The 18,144-nt window shown below is 34.6% G+C and overlaps 2 protein-coding genes across 5 annotated transcripts in view; one reads left to right on the forward strand and one right to left on the reverse strand.

Annotated features, from left to right (window-relative positions):
- LOC117108670 (LIM domain-binding protein 2-like) overlaps positions 1-5,541 on the reverse strand; it is a 46,485-nt gene extending 40,944 nt beyond the window's left edge. For 2 of the 4 annotated variants that reach the window (XM_033250786.1, XM_033250770.1), the window contains exons 1-2: positions 5,411-5,539; positions 2,525-2,778 (exon numbers count right to left, since the gene is read on the reverse strand). In XM_033250786.1, the coding sequence (XP_033106677.1) occupies positions 2,525-2,586 (62 nt within the window). In that variant the 5' untranslated portion in view covers positions 2,587-2,778; positions 5,411-5,539. Of the gene's footprint in view, positions 1-2,524; positions 2,779-5,405 lie in introns of those variants that run through there. The other 2 variants (XM_033250778.1, XM_033250795.1) reach the window with 2 other exon arrangements.
- An 18-nt stretch (positions 5,542-5,559) lies between these two features.
- LOC117108693 (insulin-degrading enzyme-like) overlaps positions 5,560-18,144 on the forward strand; it is a gene marked incomplete in the record, with an annotated part of 19,884 nt that continues 7,299 nt past the window's right edge. The window contains 12 exon segments of the mRNA XM_033250806.1: positions 5,560-5,739; positions 6,817-7,004; positions 8,081-8,157; positions 9,355-9,381; positions 10,023-10,126; positions 11,285-11,454; positions 12,190-12,312; positions 12,898-13,010; positions 14,157-14,246; positions 15,403-15,568; positions 16,498-16,670; positions 17,405-17,508. Of these exon segments, the coding sequence (XP_033106697.1) occupies positions 5,648-5,739; positions 6,817-7,004; positions 8,081-8,157; positions 9,355-9,381; positions 10,023-10,126; positions 11,285-11,454; positions 12,190-12,312; positions 12,898-13,010; positions 14,157-14,246; positions 15,403-15,568; positions 16,498-16,670; positions 17,405-17,508 (1,427 nt within the window).

The raw sequence follows: 18,144 nt of genomic DNA on the forward strand, positions 1-18,144 counted from the left end.
ATTATGGGTAAAAACCCAGCAAACGTCCGTTTTACGAATAGTCGATATTACCAATGACCTTTGCCCTTTGCATCATCGACCAAGTAATAACGTTAAAAAGTCCGATTGCGTACATTTTTCAAAATGATAATGTATATTTTTCTTAATAATAAAATCAGATTTGTTGTATTTATTTATTGACAATTCAATCTTTTCCATTTCTGCTATAATAGTCGCTATTAAATCAATTTCAACGAACTACCACCAACGCCAGTCGTTAAAATGAGCGCACATGTTTACGATGACGAAATAAAAAAGTGTGTGGAAGTCAGCAACTTGTTTGACACCGCGAAGCTAGATTTTCGCGAAGTGCATGTAAACAACACAATTGAGCGATCTAAAAACTACAAAACAGGACAGAAAGGTCTATATAGTATACATACGTTTTAATGAAAATTAAAACAATATTATGTTAAATGGAAGAATGCTAGCTAGCGATTAAAATAATTCGTTTTTTATCGAAGGTAAATGTAGCTAGGGCCTAGAGAATCTACTACTTAGATTGCGATAGAACACGCTGCTGCACTGTGGTTGGTTCGTAGTGGTCGGCTAGGTTAGGTAGTGGAAACTCACACCTTCTCTACATAGTTTACAATTTTTTTTGAACGAATACCACTTGGTACTTGAGGTTTGTAAAATACAGTAGATGTTTTATTAAACTAAGCCTGAAACTGGCTGGCTGTTTATCTGGCTCTAACTTGGCATCGAACGCAATTAGGGGATTATCGTATTATGTTTCAAGACGGGTTTATCTAGATAAAGTTTGACGTGAACCAGGCTAGAGAATTCCTAACAGTCTTTGTATGGTCTTTGTCTTTGCTTACTAGTAACAGTCTGGAAAATATCAAAAATAGTGTTTTTTACTTGTATAAATGAAGTAAAACGAATCTTTGTAATGTACAGTATTCTGCCATTGCCACCTTATCTTAGGCTTTGAAAAAAATCTTTCAGATTATCATTATACTTATTTTCTATGCAAAAAAATGATTGCTTTTTTGAAAAACAACAAATATTAATTTGCTCCAAAATAAGATGAGGGCGGCAATCTGAAACTAGCAATTAATTTTGCAATTAGTTTGCCCAACCCATCAATGTCATACAAGATAATCTATAATTACAAAATCTCGCCCTGTTGTGCCATATTTTATATGTACTAAAAAAATAATGGCCCGCGGTCGATCTGCTCCATCCGCCAAACAAGGCCTAGCACCATAGGTCTCATGTGGCAAGCCCATCATCGGGCGAGTTTGCACGCCATACGGAACACTTCCAGATAGCCAGCCAGAATTCGACACATGGTTAATCCACTCAATCTAGCACTCAGTCGATCCGCTTGGCCTAGCAAAACGAATCAGACGAACGATCAGCTCTAGTTCTGTCAGTTCCGGCCAAAAAATGTAACGTTCTAAAACAGCAAATTCGAGGATTAGCACCAAAGTCAAGATGTAATATTGTCAAATGTGTGAAAATTTGAAATAAATCAGTTCAGTAGTTTTTGAGTTATGCGCCCGGAAGGACACACACACCACAGACGCACGCTATTGTGCAATACCATTCGAGGGTAATACTGTAACTTCACCTGATGAAAGTAGCTACGAAAGATGCTACATTACATGTTACATGTTTTATAAGTATTTGAATAATTTAGCTACAATCTTATTTAAAAATAACTAGAAACCCTAATAAAATAACCTGGTCCTTAAAAAAAGATATTTTTTTACAAAATGGCAAGTGTTCATAGTGAATATATCAGAGTTCAGGAAGAAGAGTTTAGGATGTCAGTACTCGAAGAGCATCATGATGGATGTACAGTAGAGAAATTCCAGTATCATGTACAATTGTACAATGTACAATTGCATCCTACTATGTTGAGCCATTTGTCTGTAGTATAGGGTGGATGTTTGTACAAAGCATATTTTTGGTGTCAAACATCATTTTTCAGAATTTCTAATACGAATTTTCTTTCTGCAGAAAGGGCCTTCCACTGCTGTTGTAAATCCCAGACTCGACAGCAAGTTTTTGCTGTTGAGTTACCTGACCCAGCAATGGATTATACACTTACATTATAGAAGGCCTACAGTATTCTTAGAACAATTTACGAAGCTTGTTGCTGTAGTAGAAGAATAAATTGCTATAGTAAAGCCATAGCCCACTGCAACTATTTGCTGATGGAACATTTTGAGGAAATTCAAACCCTGACTTTCATTCATTCATTTTTTTTCTAATGGTCTCAATACAAGTCCAGTGGCGGATTGGCCTATCTTTCAACCAGTCACGGACCAATTTAAACCTTTGTTTATAGCAAATATTAAAATATAAAAATATAAAATTATTAAAATATTGAAATATTTAATTTAATTTAATAATTTAAGTCTATGTTTATAACAAATAAAAAATATTAAAATATTATAAATGTACTTATGACAAATAAACTGATCTAGAATCTTACTACAAACAATTACATGTAAATTAATTGGTAACTTACGGTGGAAAGCCAGGATGGTGGTCACGGCCATCCATAGGCCCTGGTATACCTGGTGCAGGCATGCCACCAACGAACGGGAACCTCTGCCTATTCAGCGGTAGTAATGGTGATCCTTCCAGGATTTCGAATTGTTCAAAATCTATTTCTTGGTGAAGAAATATCTCAGTGGCTAATCCTTGTTCGCTAAACAGAGGAAAACACGCACAGCAGCTTGGAGGATGCTATTTGGTACCTTGTGAGTTTGTATCAGAATTCTATAAAAATGGGAAGATTGTGTTAATGGTACAGTATTTAAATACATATACAAAGCTTGAATCCAACGATGACACCACATATCATATTTAGACTGATTCTTATGCACACACACACACATACTAACTGTAGTGAAAACAAGAAAAGTAGGAAAGAATAAACTGGTCAGCATATAGGCCTACATTTCTTTTGTGAAACCTCTAAAAAGTATACTGATAAACCTTGAACAGAAGCCCTGGGCTTCTTTTCTTTTTTTTTTTTCTTTCTTTTTTTTTTGCCAACTTTGGAAGGGCTTCTTTTCGAAGCTACATTTGCAAAGTAAGGAGGTTGGGGGGGGGGTTCTTTTTTAAAATAAATGCTGTAAATTTTGGGAATTACTAGTATAAACAATAAATTGGGCGACTATAACATCAATCTGTACCATGGAGTGTATAACTGGAAATTAATCACCTGTATAACAAAGCATTTTTTCAATTTATTTCGTTTCTTTGAAATTGATGTACAGTGTATGTATCAGTACTGTACTATTTCGAGAAGAAGCTCATGCTTTCTTGAAAAAAAGCCCATGGACTTCTTCTCGAGGCTATTTTTGCAAACTAAAGAGGGGGCTTCAATTTGAGATGAGCTTCTTCTCGAGATTAAAGCCCATTGAGTTTCTATTCAAGGTTTTATGGTATATTAAAAATTAATATACCGTACATAGAATGTGGCATTTCTAAACTATAGTACATTTGATTTTGTACATTTAGAAAACAAATTTTTAATTTAAATTTTATGTTTTTTAGGCTTTAAAGAGATTCTAAGCCAAAAAAGTAAATTTTTACTGCAGTAGTCCAGTGTAAAGCCCTGTGCAAACAATCAAATTATATTTGACAATTTAAGCATAGAGCATGACTAAATATGGTCACGATGACCATATATACACTAGGCACATCCTGATTATATGGGCATCTCCAATATACAACAGTTTCTTTGTTAAAGAAAATTTGGTAATCTGTGCAGAATTAAAGGCTGGGAAACAATAAAATAAGTACCAGTATATAAAAACAAAGAAAGTCTGAGCAAATCACTGCCAGTTGTGTATCTACTGTAGGAGTATTGACATAGGGGACGGAGGGGGGGGGGGAAGCACGCATTTTCGGCCTGCACCTGATGCCCTCCTAGATACACCACTGATCATTTCCATACTTGAATATTTGTCAAGAAAAACAAAGATTGTGTTTGAAAATATTTTTAATGTAATTTATTATTTGTAAACCATGGGTTTGTGAGTCACTGCAATTGATTTGTATGTGTTAAAGTGAGTTTAGGGTAAAAAAAGACAACAAAAATTGAGGATACAGTACTGTATCCTCTAAAATGTAAGTGTATCAGAATGTGAACATTACACTATTAAAACGAAATGACAAAAAAGCTGCAAGAGAAGATACTGCACTTAAGTTCATCGCTTGCAGCAAAATGATTATTAATTCATACAACCATTGTTAGGCCCAGCACAAACTGCATGTAGCTTTGACAATCAACGTAATATTCCAAGAGACAGAGATGCAAAGATCATCATGCAACATCTTTCTTCTAATGAAGATCTAATCACGACTTGGGTCAATTTATTGGATGATAGCATGCGCCAGCCTACACACCGCTACCAGACTGTAAAAGTAAGACCTGCACAGGGGATATCTTTCCTGCCTCTCAGAAAAAAGGGCCGAACCAACACGATTTACTATCATATCTTTTAACTTCTTTTCTTTTTTAAACCAAAGAGTTTACTGGGCGCGAAGTGCGAAAACAACATTATTAATTTTTGTGGCTATATACTCAATTGCACAAACAACGAATGAAAAAATATTATATAATAAGAGATGAGATATTTATCTATCATTTTATTAAAAACAAATATGAACAACGCTAAAAAAATACAGATTATAACTAATAAACTAAATAGATGCCAAACCAATTTTGGCTTATGTGGACTACATTTGGCAGGTAATTTTAAAGCCAAAATCGGTCCGGCGGACCGATTTTGGCCCCGGACCAAATTTTTCCTGACAGTTTAGTCAATGCCATGGTGGGAAACTGTTGTGCAAACAGGAAAGATGTACCGATACTGTAAAGCGTAATTTCGTATTTCATGGCCGTACCAATGTAAGTATCATACGGAAGGCTTTGTATATAAAATAATACAATGATAATTAATAACTTAAATACCGTTCACATTATGATTTACTCAAGAGTCAAATCATAAATCATAAATGCAATAATTTTAGGCAATTCCCATTTTCAACATGGCTAGGCCTACTACTAGGCTAGGCCTACCCTGAAGCCCTGAAGAAATAATTTTGGACTAGGGCCTGGTCCTGGCTTTATATTCAGCAATATTAAAAATAAACCGTCCACACCGTAGTACCACAGGCATCAGCATTACCTAACCAGCCACCACTACCCTCACTTGTGTTTGGGTCTGCAGCTGGTGGCTACAAAACACACCAGGACAAACACAGAGAGAGAGAGAGGAGAGATCAACCAGGCAGTAGGGATGGGAAGATGAGGCAGATGTTTTCCCATCATTGATGAAACTAAAAGCAATATTAGATGTATTAATTGTCTACGCATATACGTACAAACATACCTTACCAGATAAAATATATGAATTATCTAATTTTGAAGCAATATACTTATTTTGCTCTGCTGTTTTCTATTCCCAGTCGAACAAAAGCGATTCCTTTTTGGTGAAAATTGTAAGCTTCATAAAGAGCGCCCTCCATGATCAAAAGGTCAAAGTTCTAATAAACACACGTCGTCTTGCGCGAAAAACCAACAATTTGATCTTTTGTTTTTCATTTCATATGTACAAACAGTCTACAGTATTTCATGCATAGAATTACGTTACTTATTAGAAATTTTTCATCGAACACTGCCATCAAACCAGATTTTATATTGAACCGCCGATTGGGAGGACTAATGTAAGTAGGCCTAGCCTAGGGCCTAGGCTAGACTTGGCCTGGCCCGGCCTTACCTTCGTTAGGCTAAGCCCTCCTTCTGACCTAGGCCTAGGTATTTTTAGCTTAGTGGGCTACGCTACACTGACGAGATGTTTTCATTATTGATAAACAATTTTGATTACTAATAATTACTGATGTGATGATAATTAATAGATAAATAAGCAATGAAAAAAAAGTTCTTTAATTGTCTATTTTTTTACAATACTAGGGCAGCCTACTAGATAGCTAGGCCTATTCCTCTGTAATATCAATGATTATATATTTCAATAATGTCAAATCAGTTGTGAAAAATAAAAAAGAAGAGTATCTTTTGTTGTAAAATACAAGCAATATATTCAGGCTTCAAAAATGATCATTCTCCTGGCCTACACAAACTCTGTAATGCATTTTTTTCCATCTTCAACACTATGCACTGCTGTTGCCATGGACTGTCTAGTCATGTACTGCTAATTTACGTATTACAGTATTTCATGAGATAAACATCTCTTATTTTATTCTAATCAAACTATATTCCCTCAACGAAATTAGTTTATTCACATAATGAATAATTAATAATATGTAGTTATTTGTACTCTGTTAGCATTAATTATAAAAGCAGTTAGCGACAAAATTATGACATACTGTACATCTGCTGGTAGAGGGCGCTACTTGTTTACCTTGTCCGTGGCTAAAATCGCTATATTTCTCTGGAAGTAAACATCAACAAATTTTGTAATATGGAAAGTAAATACTATCCACCCGTAAAGAAATTAGTAAGCAAATCAAATGTTTGGAATCCTTACTGGACACCCTAATTTGAATGCCTTGCCTGAAACTGTTGTACATGTATGTTCATTCTCGTTGAAGGTTTTCAAGAATTACCTGGATAAATTTACAAATAATCAAAATTTACATTTTTTAATTAAAATTTACAAATTTTTTTATTTTTTTTTTGAAATTAGCAATATAGGTCTACTGTAGATAGAGTGATTGGTAAGGTTTAAAAATAGGGGGATATTAAATTTTTAAATCAATAATTCATTGATTTTAATTTATCAGAAACACCAAAAGGATATTAAGTTCTGTAGCAATGCATCCAAACATCGAGCGCAAGTACAATGATATTGTCAAATCAGCTGAGGACAAACGGCTCTACCGTGGTTTGCTACTGAAGAATGGGATGAAAATTCTAATGATCAGTGACCCTACAACTGAAAAAGCAGCCGCAGCAATGGATATTCACATTGGTAAATAATTGATGCCTCATTTTTGTCACTATATAGATACGATACAGTTTAAACATGCAGTATAAAAGGGACAAGTTATTAGTTTCAGGACCAATTGTCCCCAAGTTGATTATGATGTCACATTTTGGGAGTTTCCATGGTTGTAGCTGTATAAAACTGAGGGGTGATTGATAGCCATTTTAAGGGTAGTATAGATCAGTAATAACATTGGTAAACTCTAAATATAATAAGAGTGAATTTTAAGGATGGGCAAGGAGTTAATAGTTGGTGGAGGACATGACTGGGTGGAAAACTTTAAGTACAGTATGAATGGTCCCACCCACCATAACTACATCCCTGAGCGTACTGTAATGTGTCACTACTCTAAATATTTTTAGAGGTGTAATCTTTGTTGAACCGTTTATTAATGTAATGTAATATAGTAGAATTTATTAAAGTGCAATATACCGAAGTCCCAATGCACTGAGAAAAAAAAAAGACGACAAATGAAAAACCTAATTCAGGGCTAACCAAAGTGTAAATAAAACCAAATCTGATATGACTACAGCAGAAGAGCCGAGCACCACTGCATTGTGTTTCCACAATTTAATATCACCAACCTGCAATAAGCAGGAAATATATTCAGAAACTAAAAGGTGAAGTTACACAAAGTTCATCTTACCTAGGAAACATGTCAGAATATTGTTGTCTGTCCAAATTAGGTAGTGATCAAGCTAAATAACTTAATTCTGGTACTGTATTTTTTTTTTTAATGCTAGTGGGAGATTTGGCGTATGGCATTTGTTTCCAAAGAGGCTATAAATTCATCGCTGTCTGTTACCAGAACTACGCAAATTCATCGCTGTCTGTCTGTTAGCAGAATTACGTAAAAACTAACAACAGAAATTTGCAATTTGTTTAAAACTTACACATCGAGCATGAAAGAAAATACTGAGACCATATGTCCTGCATATATTATTTAGTGATTCCATAAAAGATATTTATTTAGCCATACAAGTAAGAAATGTATTTTGCCTTACAATATAAGTTTTTTTACATATTTCACCATATGTTTTGTTTATTGATTTTGTTGCCAGGTTCTTTATCAGATCCATGGAATCTTCCTGGTCTTGCACATTTCCTTGAACATATGCTATTCTTAGGAACAAAGAAGGTATGTCAGTGTTCATGTAGAATCAAATTCCAATAAATGGACAATTTTAAACATCGTCTCATTTTAAGTTGGGAAGAAATCATAAATAAAGGAAATTCAAACATTAAATTCTAGGAACACAGTTACAACGTACTTTACTTTTTCCATTCCCCGCCCCCACTTCTTTTTTGGTAGGATTTACAGACATGCCAAACCTGGAATATCCAAATTTGGGAGACAGGAGGTTGACTGGTAAAGGGTTCTTTTAAAAATTGCATCAGCAGGCCTCATATTAAAAACAGACATACAGTACCAACCACTCTGAATACAGCGGAGTTACTCCGTTTATTTAAGCAAAACTCCGCACTTTGATTTTTGGGTAGAAAATATCCGATTTTTACGCATTTTGGCCAGCCAAAATAAATCGTGCATTTCCAAATAAAAATGATAATTCTATGATTTACATAAGAACAAGACCACTTTTTATAATTTCGTCCTGAAAACAGTGCTCTGAACTGTATACGAAATAGTAATTTGCACTCTACGGTCTGCTGATTTTGAAAAAAAACAATTTCATTGACCAAATCGCTGTCAGAGTTGCACTCTGAATTGTATACGAAAAAATTTATTTGCGCTCCACGGTCTACTGATTTCGAAAAAAAAACCAAATTAATTTCGTTGGCCAAATTGATGTCAGAGTTCCACTGCACTCTGAACTGTATAGTGCTCCATGGTCTACTGATTTTGTAACAATAACAGTCTAGTAAAGCACGATTTTGAAAATGGAGTTCGATGAGAGCGATGTGGGCCTAGGCAGTACCAAAAAACGGGTAGTAGTGTTGAGCTTCCTCCAAAAAAGAAGCTAAAACACACGCAAACATGCAAGTTAATAACGGAAAGTATACTGTCAGTTTGAAATCAAAACTACTGGTGATGCCTACGGTACGCTTGTGACTGGTGTGTAGTGTTGATTTTCTGCCTAGGCTAGGGCCTAGTCTTGCACGGCGGTATTGCTATTGTGAGTCATAACGGTTACATTTTACAATCCGATCACATTGGTACCATGTCTTAGGAATACTTCTCTCACATTGCCAAAACTCCGCTCAAATGTTTTTCAGACTCCTCTTGTTGGTCTTCTAGGGTTGGCATGTCTGTAAAAAACATCATAATCATAATAAAAGGTTTTAACTTGATTTTTTTTTTCTCTGCTTTTTACAGTATCCTGAAGAAAATGCATATATGCAGGTATAAGTATCTAATTTTATTATCTGAATGTTCTTTATTATAATTAATTATCGGGGTTTTTTTTTTTTTTTTTTTTCATTCGTTTTTACATGTATTACTTTGTGACTCGTGTATTTTATAATGTTTTACTCGATTTATAAATTCAACTTTTAATATATTTTAAGATCTTGTTGAATTGTTGTTTATAAATGTTTTAAATATATATATATATATATCTTTATATATATATACATATATAATATTTTTATATTTGTAATTTTTGATATCTGTAAATTGTAACCATTTGTTGTAATTCAGTTTTTTACTGCGATACATTTTGGAATAAACCTTGAATAATAATAAATAAATCAATGTTATCATCATTAAGCGTTGTACATTGTAATCATCATGTTGTACATCTTCATCATTTTCATATTCCTGACCATGTCATCATTATCATTATTATCATCATCACTATCATCATCATAATTATTATCATCCTCACTATCATCATCATAATTATTATCATCCTCAGTAACAACTTTAGATCTCTTTTATACACTATTCATATTATAGCTGTAGTTAATCTGATGTTAGTTATAATACATATAATTATATATAATTAGAAGAAATTGCTCCACATCTGTTTTTTTTTTTTTTAGTATCTGTCTGAGCATGGAGGATCATCAAACGCTTTCACATCTGGCCAACACACCAACTATTATTTTGATGTAGGTTGTGAACACTTTTCGGGAGCTTTAGATAGGTATATATTGTTTTTTTCTTCTTTAATATCTAATAGCATGTGTAATCATTCATTCATTGGTTAATCTGCCCTACATTTCGAATTATAGGATAAAGTCCTGTCACACTATCTATTTTTCTTTGACAGTTTTTTTGTGATTTACCTATATATGGGGACTTGCCGTGCCAAAACCAGCCTAATTGACCAAAACAAGAAAATTGAATAAAACCTTGATAGGTAAAAATAAAAAAAAAAAAAGTGATAGGTCAATAATACTGGAATCGACATACTATTGCCAAAGTTATGAGTATAAGTATTACAGCTTTTCTGTACTATAGTAAGCCTACACAAAACTGCCACATTCTTATGCTAATTACTCAGTTTAACATTTAACGACATGGAACTTATCCTTAGCTCCCTGGGGAGTACAATTCTATGAGCTGCTAGAATCAGCGCTTGGTATTAGATCTTAACAGGTACACATTTATACTTCTGGGTGGAGAGAGACAAACGTAGATAAAGTGCCTTGCCCAACAACACAAGTGACTTGAAAGGGTCCCAAGTCTCCGGAAATTTACGAGAGTCTCCCGGAATTTAGGACAGCGTGTGATTTTTCATATTGACTGTCATGAATTCCTGCTTGACGTATTTCCGAGCTATAGAAATGGCTATGAATCCCTCTTTGACATATAAAATATAAACACTGCTCACAAGGTTGTAACAGAACTCTAAATAAACTTTTATTCCGTATAAACTCCAACAAGAATCCGGTCTCAAAACAACACAATAACATTCACATAAACATGTGTTTCCAAAAAGAGCTTTTTTGAAAGACCAATCTCTCACCTTATATACATTAGCCCTAGAACTCCAGAGCATTCAAGAGCATTCTATATTGCCTAAGTTTCTCATTGGTCACATTACATCATAATTAACCAATTTTAGGCAATTGCTTTTTAGTATTTCAACATTTAGAACCTTTCACATGGTCTCCTATGTTCCTGTAATTACCAATGTGGTTTACACTGTTTGTTTGGTCAAATATATACAATTCTAGAATGTTCTATGTAAATTCTAGAATGTTCTATGTAATATATGTTACAATAAGGAAAGGAATGGTAATTTATTACATTGACAATGGTGTTTTATGTTGGTATTTTAAAAATCTTTGTTTTTTAGATTTGCTCAGTTCTTTCTTTGTCCGTTACTAAACGAGGAGGTGACGGATCGTGAAGTGAATGCCGTTGACCAAGAGAACACGCGCAATGTGAAACAAGACAATTGGAGACTCTTTCAGCTTGAAAAATCTACCTCTAAAAAGGGCCATGTATATACCAAATTCAATGCAGGTAATTACTTATTTATTTGTTTAGCCTGTTAAATAGGTCAGAAGATCAATTCACTGTTTTAATTAAATTTTTTAGTACCAAGATTTGGCCACTTAACTTGCTTTTTCAATAGCCATTGTGAGCTAATCTGCATAAAATTGCATGACAAATATATAATATGATATTTACGTACATAGAAATAAAACGAATATACTTAATAAACAATATGGGTATATTTTTCAGGGCAAGGAATAGTTGGGCTATGACATAAAGAGACCACTTTTAATGTCAGACATTTTCATCTCTGATTTTTTGCTTTACTGTTTCAACTATTTTGGTCTACTGATCAATATATATTATTATTCATGTAATAGTTCATTTATCGCTAGAAAATGATATGCAAGTTATTAGTACCTAATCAGAGTGACACCCCTACCCTATAATTAAGGAGGGGTGTGCAGGTTGTTAAGACATCCCTACCCCATAAAGCATAGTTAGGGTGGGGTTATGGAGGACATTACAGCTTTAGCCTAGTAATGTCCCTACCCCATTGTGCATACCTTATGTATGATTTGGGTGATTATGACCATAGTGAAATAAGTTGAATAAGACTTGCGTATCATTTTCTTGTTAAATGTTGTATTGCTGTGATTTGTTTTATTGGATATCAACCCAAAGCTGGTTTTGTAGCAATTAAATTGAAAGAAGAGTGATTCTTAATTTTTTTTTTTCCACCATTTATTTGTTATTTTGTAGGTAATAAGGATACACTGCAGACTATTCCATTACAAGAAGGGATAAATGTACGTGAAGAACTGTTGAATTTTCATTCTCAGTACTACTCGTCTAACATAATGGCATTAACAATACTTGGAAAAGGTAAAGCACTAATTTGTACTGTAGTACAAAATGTGATGTGGACAATGACACAACCATGTTGGCCACTGATAAGACACATGAAATAATTACTATAAGAATTTTTGTTTAAAAAAAATTATAATGTTCATCTTACCACGAGTCTAGTAGCTGAGTGATATAGAAAGGGTGCCGCTAACTACAGCATTATCATTGACACTGGTTTGAGCTGCTCCTCGTCCAGGGTTCTGTTGGTAGAGCCAAGTGTCTTCTCAGATAAGGACATAATAACGGGAAGTCTGGCTCATGTGCACTTTTAAAGAACCCATTGCATCATTTGGAAGAGTAGAGGACCTCATTACTATGTCTCATTTCAGCCCTGTCATTGTGGATTGATCTATAACTTTAACGAAATCTATTAAATTGTTTTACAGCTCTGTATTCACAGCATAAATGCTAATGTCACCACTTAACATTGAATTCTGCTGTGGATTATGGAATTTTATAAATGCATGTTGATTGATTATTTGATTGATTGATGGATGCTCACAGTTAATTTATGTATAAATATATCTGATTATAATATTTTTGTTTCAAATTCTGATTTAGATTCTTTAGATCAGATGGAATCAATGATTACAGAATTATTCGGAAATGTAGAAAATAAATCTGTTGAGATTCCAGTTTGGTTAGATCATCCATATGGCGAGGAACAATTGCAGGTTTTCTATTATTTCATTGTTATTCAAATGCATATAACCAAATTTTTATTCAACCATATCATCATTGTAGTTTTTCTGTTTATTTAGATTTATATTCACAATAACAATAAATCTATATTGTGCACAATATGCATATTTTTCAATGTAATCTTTTTAGCATTTCCAGTTAGAGATCTCTTTCCAAATAAAGACCATTATTGAACCTGGGTTTCCATGGTCTTACTTTGGTCACTAATTAGAATAATAAGACAAGATAGAAGACATTTGTTAATCTGGGACCACAGAAAAGTATTTTTTAATTGGAGGTGGTATTTAATTAGAGGGAGACGTGTATTTAGATATCATAGTAATAATAATAATAATAATTAGTGTAGTTTTATATTTATATAGCGCCGTATCCATCTAATATAAGATGGTCAGGGTGCTTGAAATTTGGACTAGGAAATTCGATCAGTGAAAATTATATTGATATGACAATATAATAATAAATCTAGTTTATATAACACATTACACAAATGCCCTTTTGCACATTGCAGAATTTACTGCAACTAGGAATAAATAATTAGATAAGTATTTTAATGATTAATTTTATAATAATAAACCTGGAGCCAAAAGTTTGTGCATACACCGATCCACCTCCCTCTGGACAGGTGAATTTTAGTTGTAACAGTACCTAGCAAGCCTGTAGGCAGGGTTACTGGAGGAGGGTTCTAATTTTTGCACAAAAGGGCACTTTTAGTTGACCCACCTCAGCCCCGCCATGGATGGGGAAGATTTTAAATATATAAACTTCAGATGTCTGGAAATGACATTCCAGTTTATTAAAAAAAAAATGCCAAATTTCAAATGTCTGGAGTTCATTCAACAACTTAGATGCAATTTAGAAGGGCATTTCCGGAAAACGGGTGTTCTTTCAAACTCCGTGGCTCTTGGCTGATGCAATTAAATCAAGATACTCAGTGATGATTATGGTTCAATAAATAAATGCAATGTTTAGTCTAGCTATTCTGCTTAAATGTAAATTTTGATAAATTATTTTAAAGTTTTTAAATTGCTAAATATTTTACTCATGCGGTAATAGTACGCTCCCAGTAATTTGACCAAACCACAATTTAAGATTTTAAGTATTTTATTTAACATTTTCAGGTTGAATTAAATATTGTACCTATAAAAGATCTGCGACAGTTGAACATTTCCTTTCCAATACCCGATATGAGTGAGCACTACCTATCCAAGGTGAGTTAATCATTAACATAAGAGGGCAGCGCTACTGTGAAGGTTTCCTTGTATCAAAACTGTAATAGACTGCTTTTTACCCATAGTCCTTTAATTTGATGGTTTCACCCTCAGGTAAAATTTTTTCGACTTTTAGAGGGAATTTCTTCAAGAAAAAGTCAGGCTCTGTAAGAAAAACAATGTTTTGATATGGTATATGACTGATTTTTTTCTAAAACGCAAAAAGAGTGTTTGGGAGGATTTGAATATTTAAAATCTGGGGTTGGGTAATCTGACAAAAAGGGTGGTTATGCCCCTTTTTCACCCAGTTTTTAAATATTCAAAAATCTGTATCTCATTAACCGCTCCTGAGTTTTTCGTCATACCTTCTTTGAGTCTTAGAAAATTCAATTGTACAACATATTAAAATAAGTTGTTGCTACATAACCTGGCTTTAAGTAAAATGTGGACTTTCTAAAGTGAGAAACATTCTTTGTGTCCGGATTTCCAACTATATAGTGATGATTCTTGGCCAGCATGCTTAGATATCCCATCTTGCTTGGTTGGCGGTCTTTTGCTATGTTTCTGTCTAGGTGCAAACATTTCATGTCCTATAAATAAGATGATGAGAATAAAGTAATTCAATACCACCTGGAATTGGCTTCTAATCCAAGGCCTTTTTTTAGGTGAATGGGGAAGAGCGGGGTGGAGAATCGGTCAGTTTAACATGAAATATTACTTACCATGAGGAGCTTTACAGTGGTGGTGCCAGCAGGGGGGGGGGAATTTGCCCCCCCCCCATCAGACAGGCCTGGACCCCCCTGTCGTCCGACGCACGACTAGGACGTCGGACCAAAAATTTTAATTTTCCTGTCCAAATAACGTTATTTTGATTGCCAGTCCCTAATATTGTGGTCTAAAAGCACATTTTTGGACCATAATAAGCAATTAAAACTCTCCCTGTGAACTCTACTAGGGGTTTTTTATTCTGGGGCGTCAACCGAGGCTTCGTCGGCCCCTTAGTTCGGACCCTCTTCCGTTGGCCCCCTTCTCGGCAAAATTCTCCCGCCACCGCTGGAGCTTTAATAATTATTACATTTTTTGTTCTTAAGCTCACATACCTTTTTTCCTTTATTAAAAGCTACATGTTGAATTTCTGTTCAAAATCTATTTCCAGCCTTCTCATTACCTAGGCCATCTAGTAGGGCACGAAGGATCAGGGAGTCTGCTGTCCGAACTGAAGGCACAAGGCTGGGTGAACATGTTATGTGGTGGAGAGAAGCCTGGAGCTAAGGGCTTCGCATTCTTCACTGTTACTGTTGACTTAAGTGAAGAAGGACTGGGTATGTTACCAAATAATGATTAGTACAATATTATTGTGATGCAGGTAAACCAATCATAGAGTAGCATTTTCAGGATATTTGTATATTTACATGTTTAGAGGGATGAATATGAAATGAATGTGCAGAGGGGTTAATACAGAGGTTTACTGCTCCTGTTCCAAACTTGAGGCTTGGGTTTTGCATCTCTGACGTGCATTTCGCTTGTATCTCTGGGCAAGCACTGAATATCCACATAGTCTCTTTTTGGACAACATGTGTGTTTGATTCCTGGCACTGTTCTGATCGGTTTGTTGTTAAGCTCGAATAACGCTTGAATAACATTCCGGAAATTTTCTTTCTTGCTCAGTTCTAGAAGTTGGCATAAGACTTACCGCTGGATTTAAAGAAATCAAGTTTTATAATTTAACATTAATAATTAAACTACAACTTGCATGGTATTAGGCGTGACTTTTTTTTATACAGTACCTTGTTTAGCAAACTTATTTTTTAAAAGGATGTCAAAGGAGGGTGGAATAGAATATAAATAAATGGCTTTATTGATGAATGTAAACAGTAGTAATAGGATTGATAAATACTGTAAAATAATTAACGAAAAAACATAGATATCTTATTTTGGGAGATATCAAGGCAGCGGAGGGTACAATTAAAAATTATAAAAGTTTGTTTTTTTCCTGAAATTGGTATTTTTTGTGACGACGGGTGTACTAACCAACCAAGAATAAAATTTGATTTATCATTTATATTTGAAATCATTTTTATTGGCAGATAGCGGGTTCTTGAAACAAGCTTTAACAAATATTGCCATAACCAAAATATTAAAAAGTCTAATTGTCAAATTGTGATAATAACTAAACTAGATTTATAAAATCTTTGGGTTTTTATTTATCTGATATATAAATTATTTTATTGTTTTTGTTTTACTTTGTTAGATCATATTCAAGATATTATCATGCATGTGTTCCAGTATTTAAACATGCTCCGTCAGGAAGGCCCTCAGGAATGGATCCATAGGGAATGCCAGGACTTGGATAATATGAGGTTCCGGTTCAAGGACAAAGAAAGGCCTTCATCCTATGTGATGACTACCGTTGCCAATCTTCATGTGAGTTGTTTTATCTTAATATGTAAGGGTGTGGTCAAGTGTTTGCAGTGCTCGGTTTTTTATCTCAAGATCATAGGTTCATAATAATAATAATAATAATTATTAAGTACACTTATTCACTGCAGTAGTGCTCAAGGCGCTACAGAATGACAGAACCAAAAATTACCGTCAACCTTAAAACATTGATTCTTGTGAACACATTTTTTTTTTATATTTAGTAATATTTTCTCTCAACACTATAATTAAAGCAGTTATTAATGTTTTGATACATTTTGTTGCTCTATTCAACATGTCATGCATGAATAAACTTGTGTGTTGGCAAGTTGGATGTTAGAGTGGTTCAGGCAGGACCACCGCAATGTGCAGCACGTAATATCAGCACTGGATCGAACGGCACCCTCGCCTGTGGTTCTCTTGGTCTTCTCAGATACGGACTATAAACCATAGGTCTGCCGGTGTACACAATTTGGCTCGTGCATTTTGAAGAAACCAGTAAACCTTTTGAGACAAGTAGATGCTTACCTCTCCTGTCCTGTTGTGGACAGAGGAGACAAGCTGGTACTGGTTTACCAGGTAGCTCAGCCACGAAGTGACCCTTAGGTGCGAAACAATTTACTGAAGAGCCAGTCCACACCTTGAGTGCTTTGTTGAGACTGTTTCAGTATAAAGTGCTATATAAATCTACATTTTTATTATTATTATTCTCATACAATATTTAATTGTTGTTTCTTCAGGAATATCCATTCACAGAAGTGCTGTCAGCTGACTACACCATGCCTGACTACAGACCAGATCTTATAAAAATGATACTTGGCTTACTTACCCCTGATAAGGCAAGGTAGGCTAGGAAATGTCTGAGTACAGACTATATTCATAAGCGGATTTACAGGGGAGGCTCGGACGGCTCCTTGGCCCCCTAAATTTTTGAAAATTCAAAAAACAAATTACATTGAAATTTTATCCCTCACCCACAACCACAACCGTGTTTGAACTGAGGTAGTCTGGACTCTTTATCTGTAAAATTACCTTTCTGTACCCCATCATTGGCGTATCCAGGATTTGCAAATGGGATAAGGGGTGGGGAGATGTGCTGAATTTTACAAGGGACAGAGCATGTCATTGGCTATGACTACACCAAAAATCGGTCTACGGTAACCTAGTTTGACATTTATTTCCATTAATTTGCTAATATTTTTCATGTTTGAACTTCGAGTGGGATGTTTAGGCACCCTAAAAAATCCCTTAGTTATGCCACTTCTCTTGTATTTCGAATCCTGGATCTGCCACTGATATTTTGTAATAATGCTGCTTGGGTTATATTCTTAATATCCCAAGGAAGACTACTGGAAATTTCTCTAGAAATATCAAAGGGGTCCTTTTAAATTATGAATAATTACATGTTTTCTCTTATTAGGATTTCTGTGGTTTCGAAAAGTTATGAGGGCAAAACAGAACAAAAAGAAAAATTGTATGG

The sequence above is a fragment of the Anneissia japonica genome, unplaced genomic scaffold (assembly GCF_011630105.1).
Source record: "Anneissia japonica isolate Jap-2015-1 unplaced genomic scaffold, ASM1163010v1 scaffold26_len2425191_cov177, whole genome shotgun sequence".
NCBI classification, from domain to species: Eukaryota; Metazoa; Echinodermata; class Crinoidea; order Comatulida; family Comatulidae; genus Anneissia; species Anneissia japonica.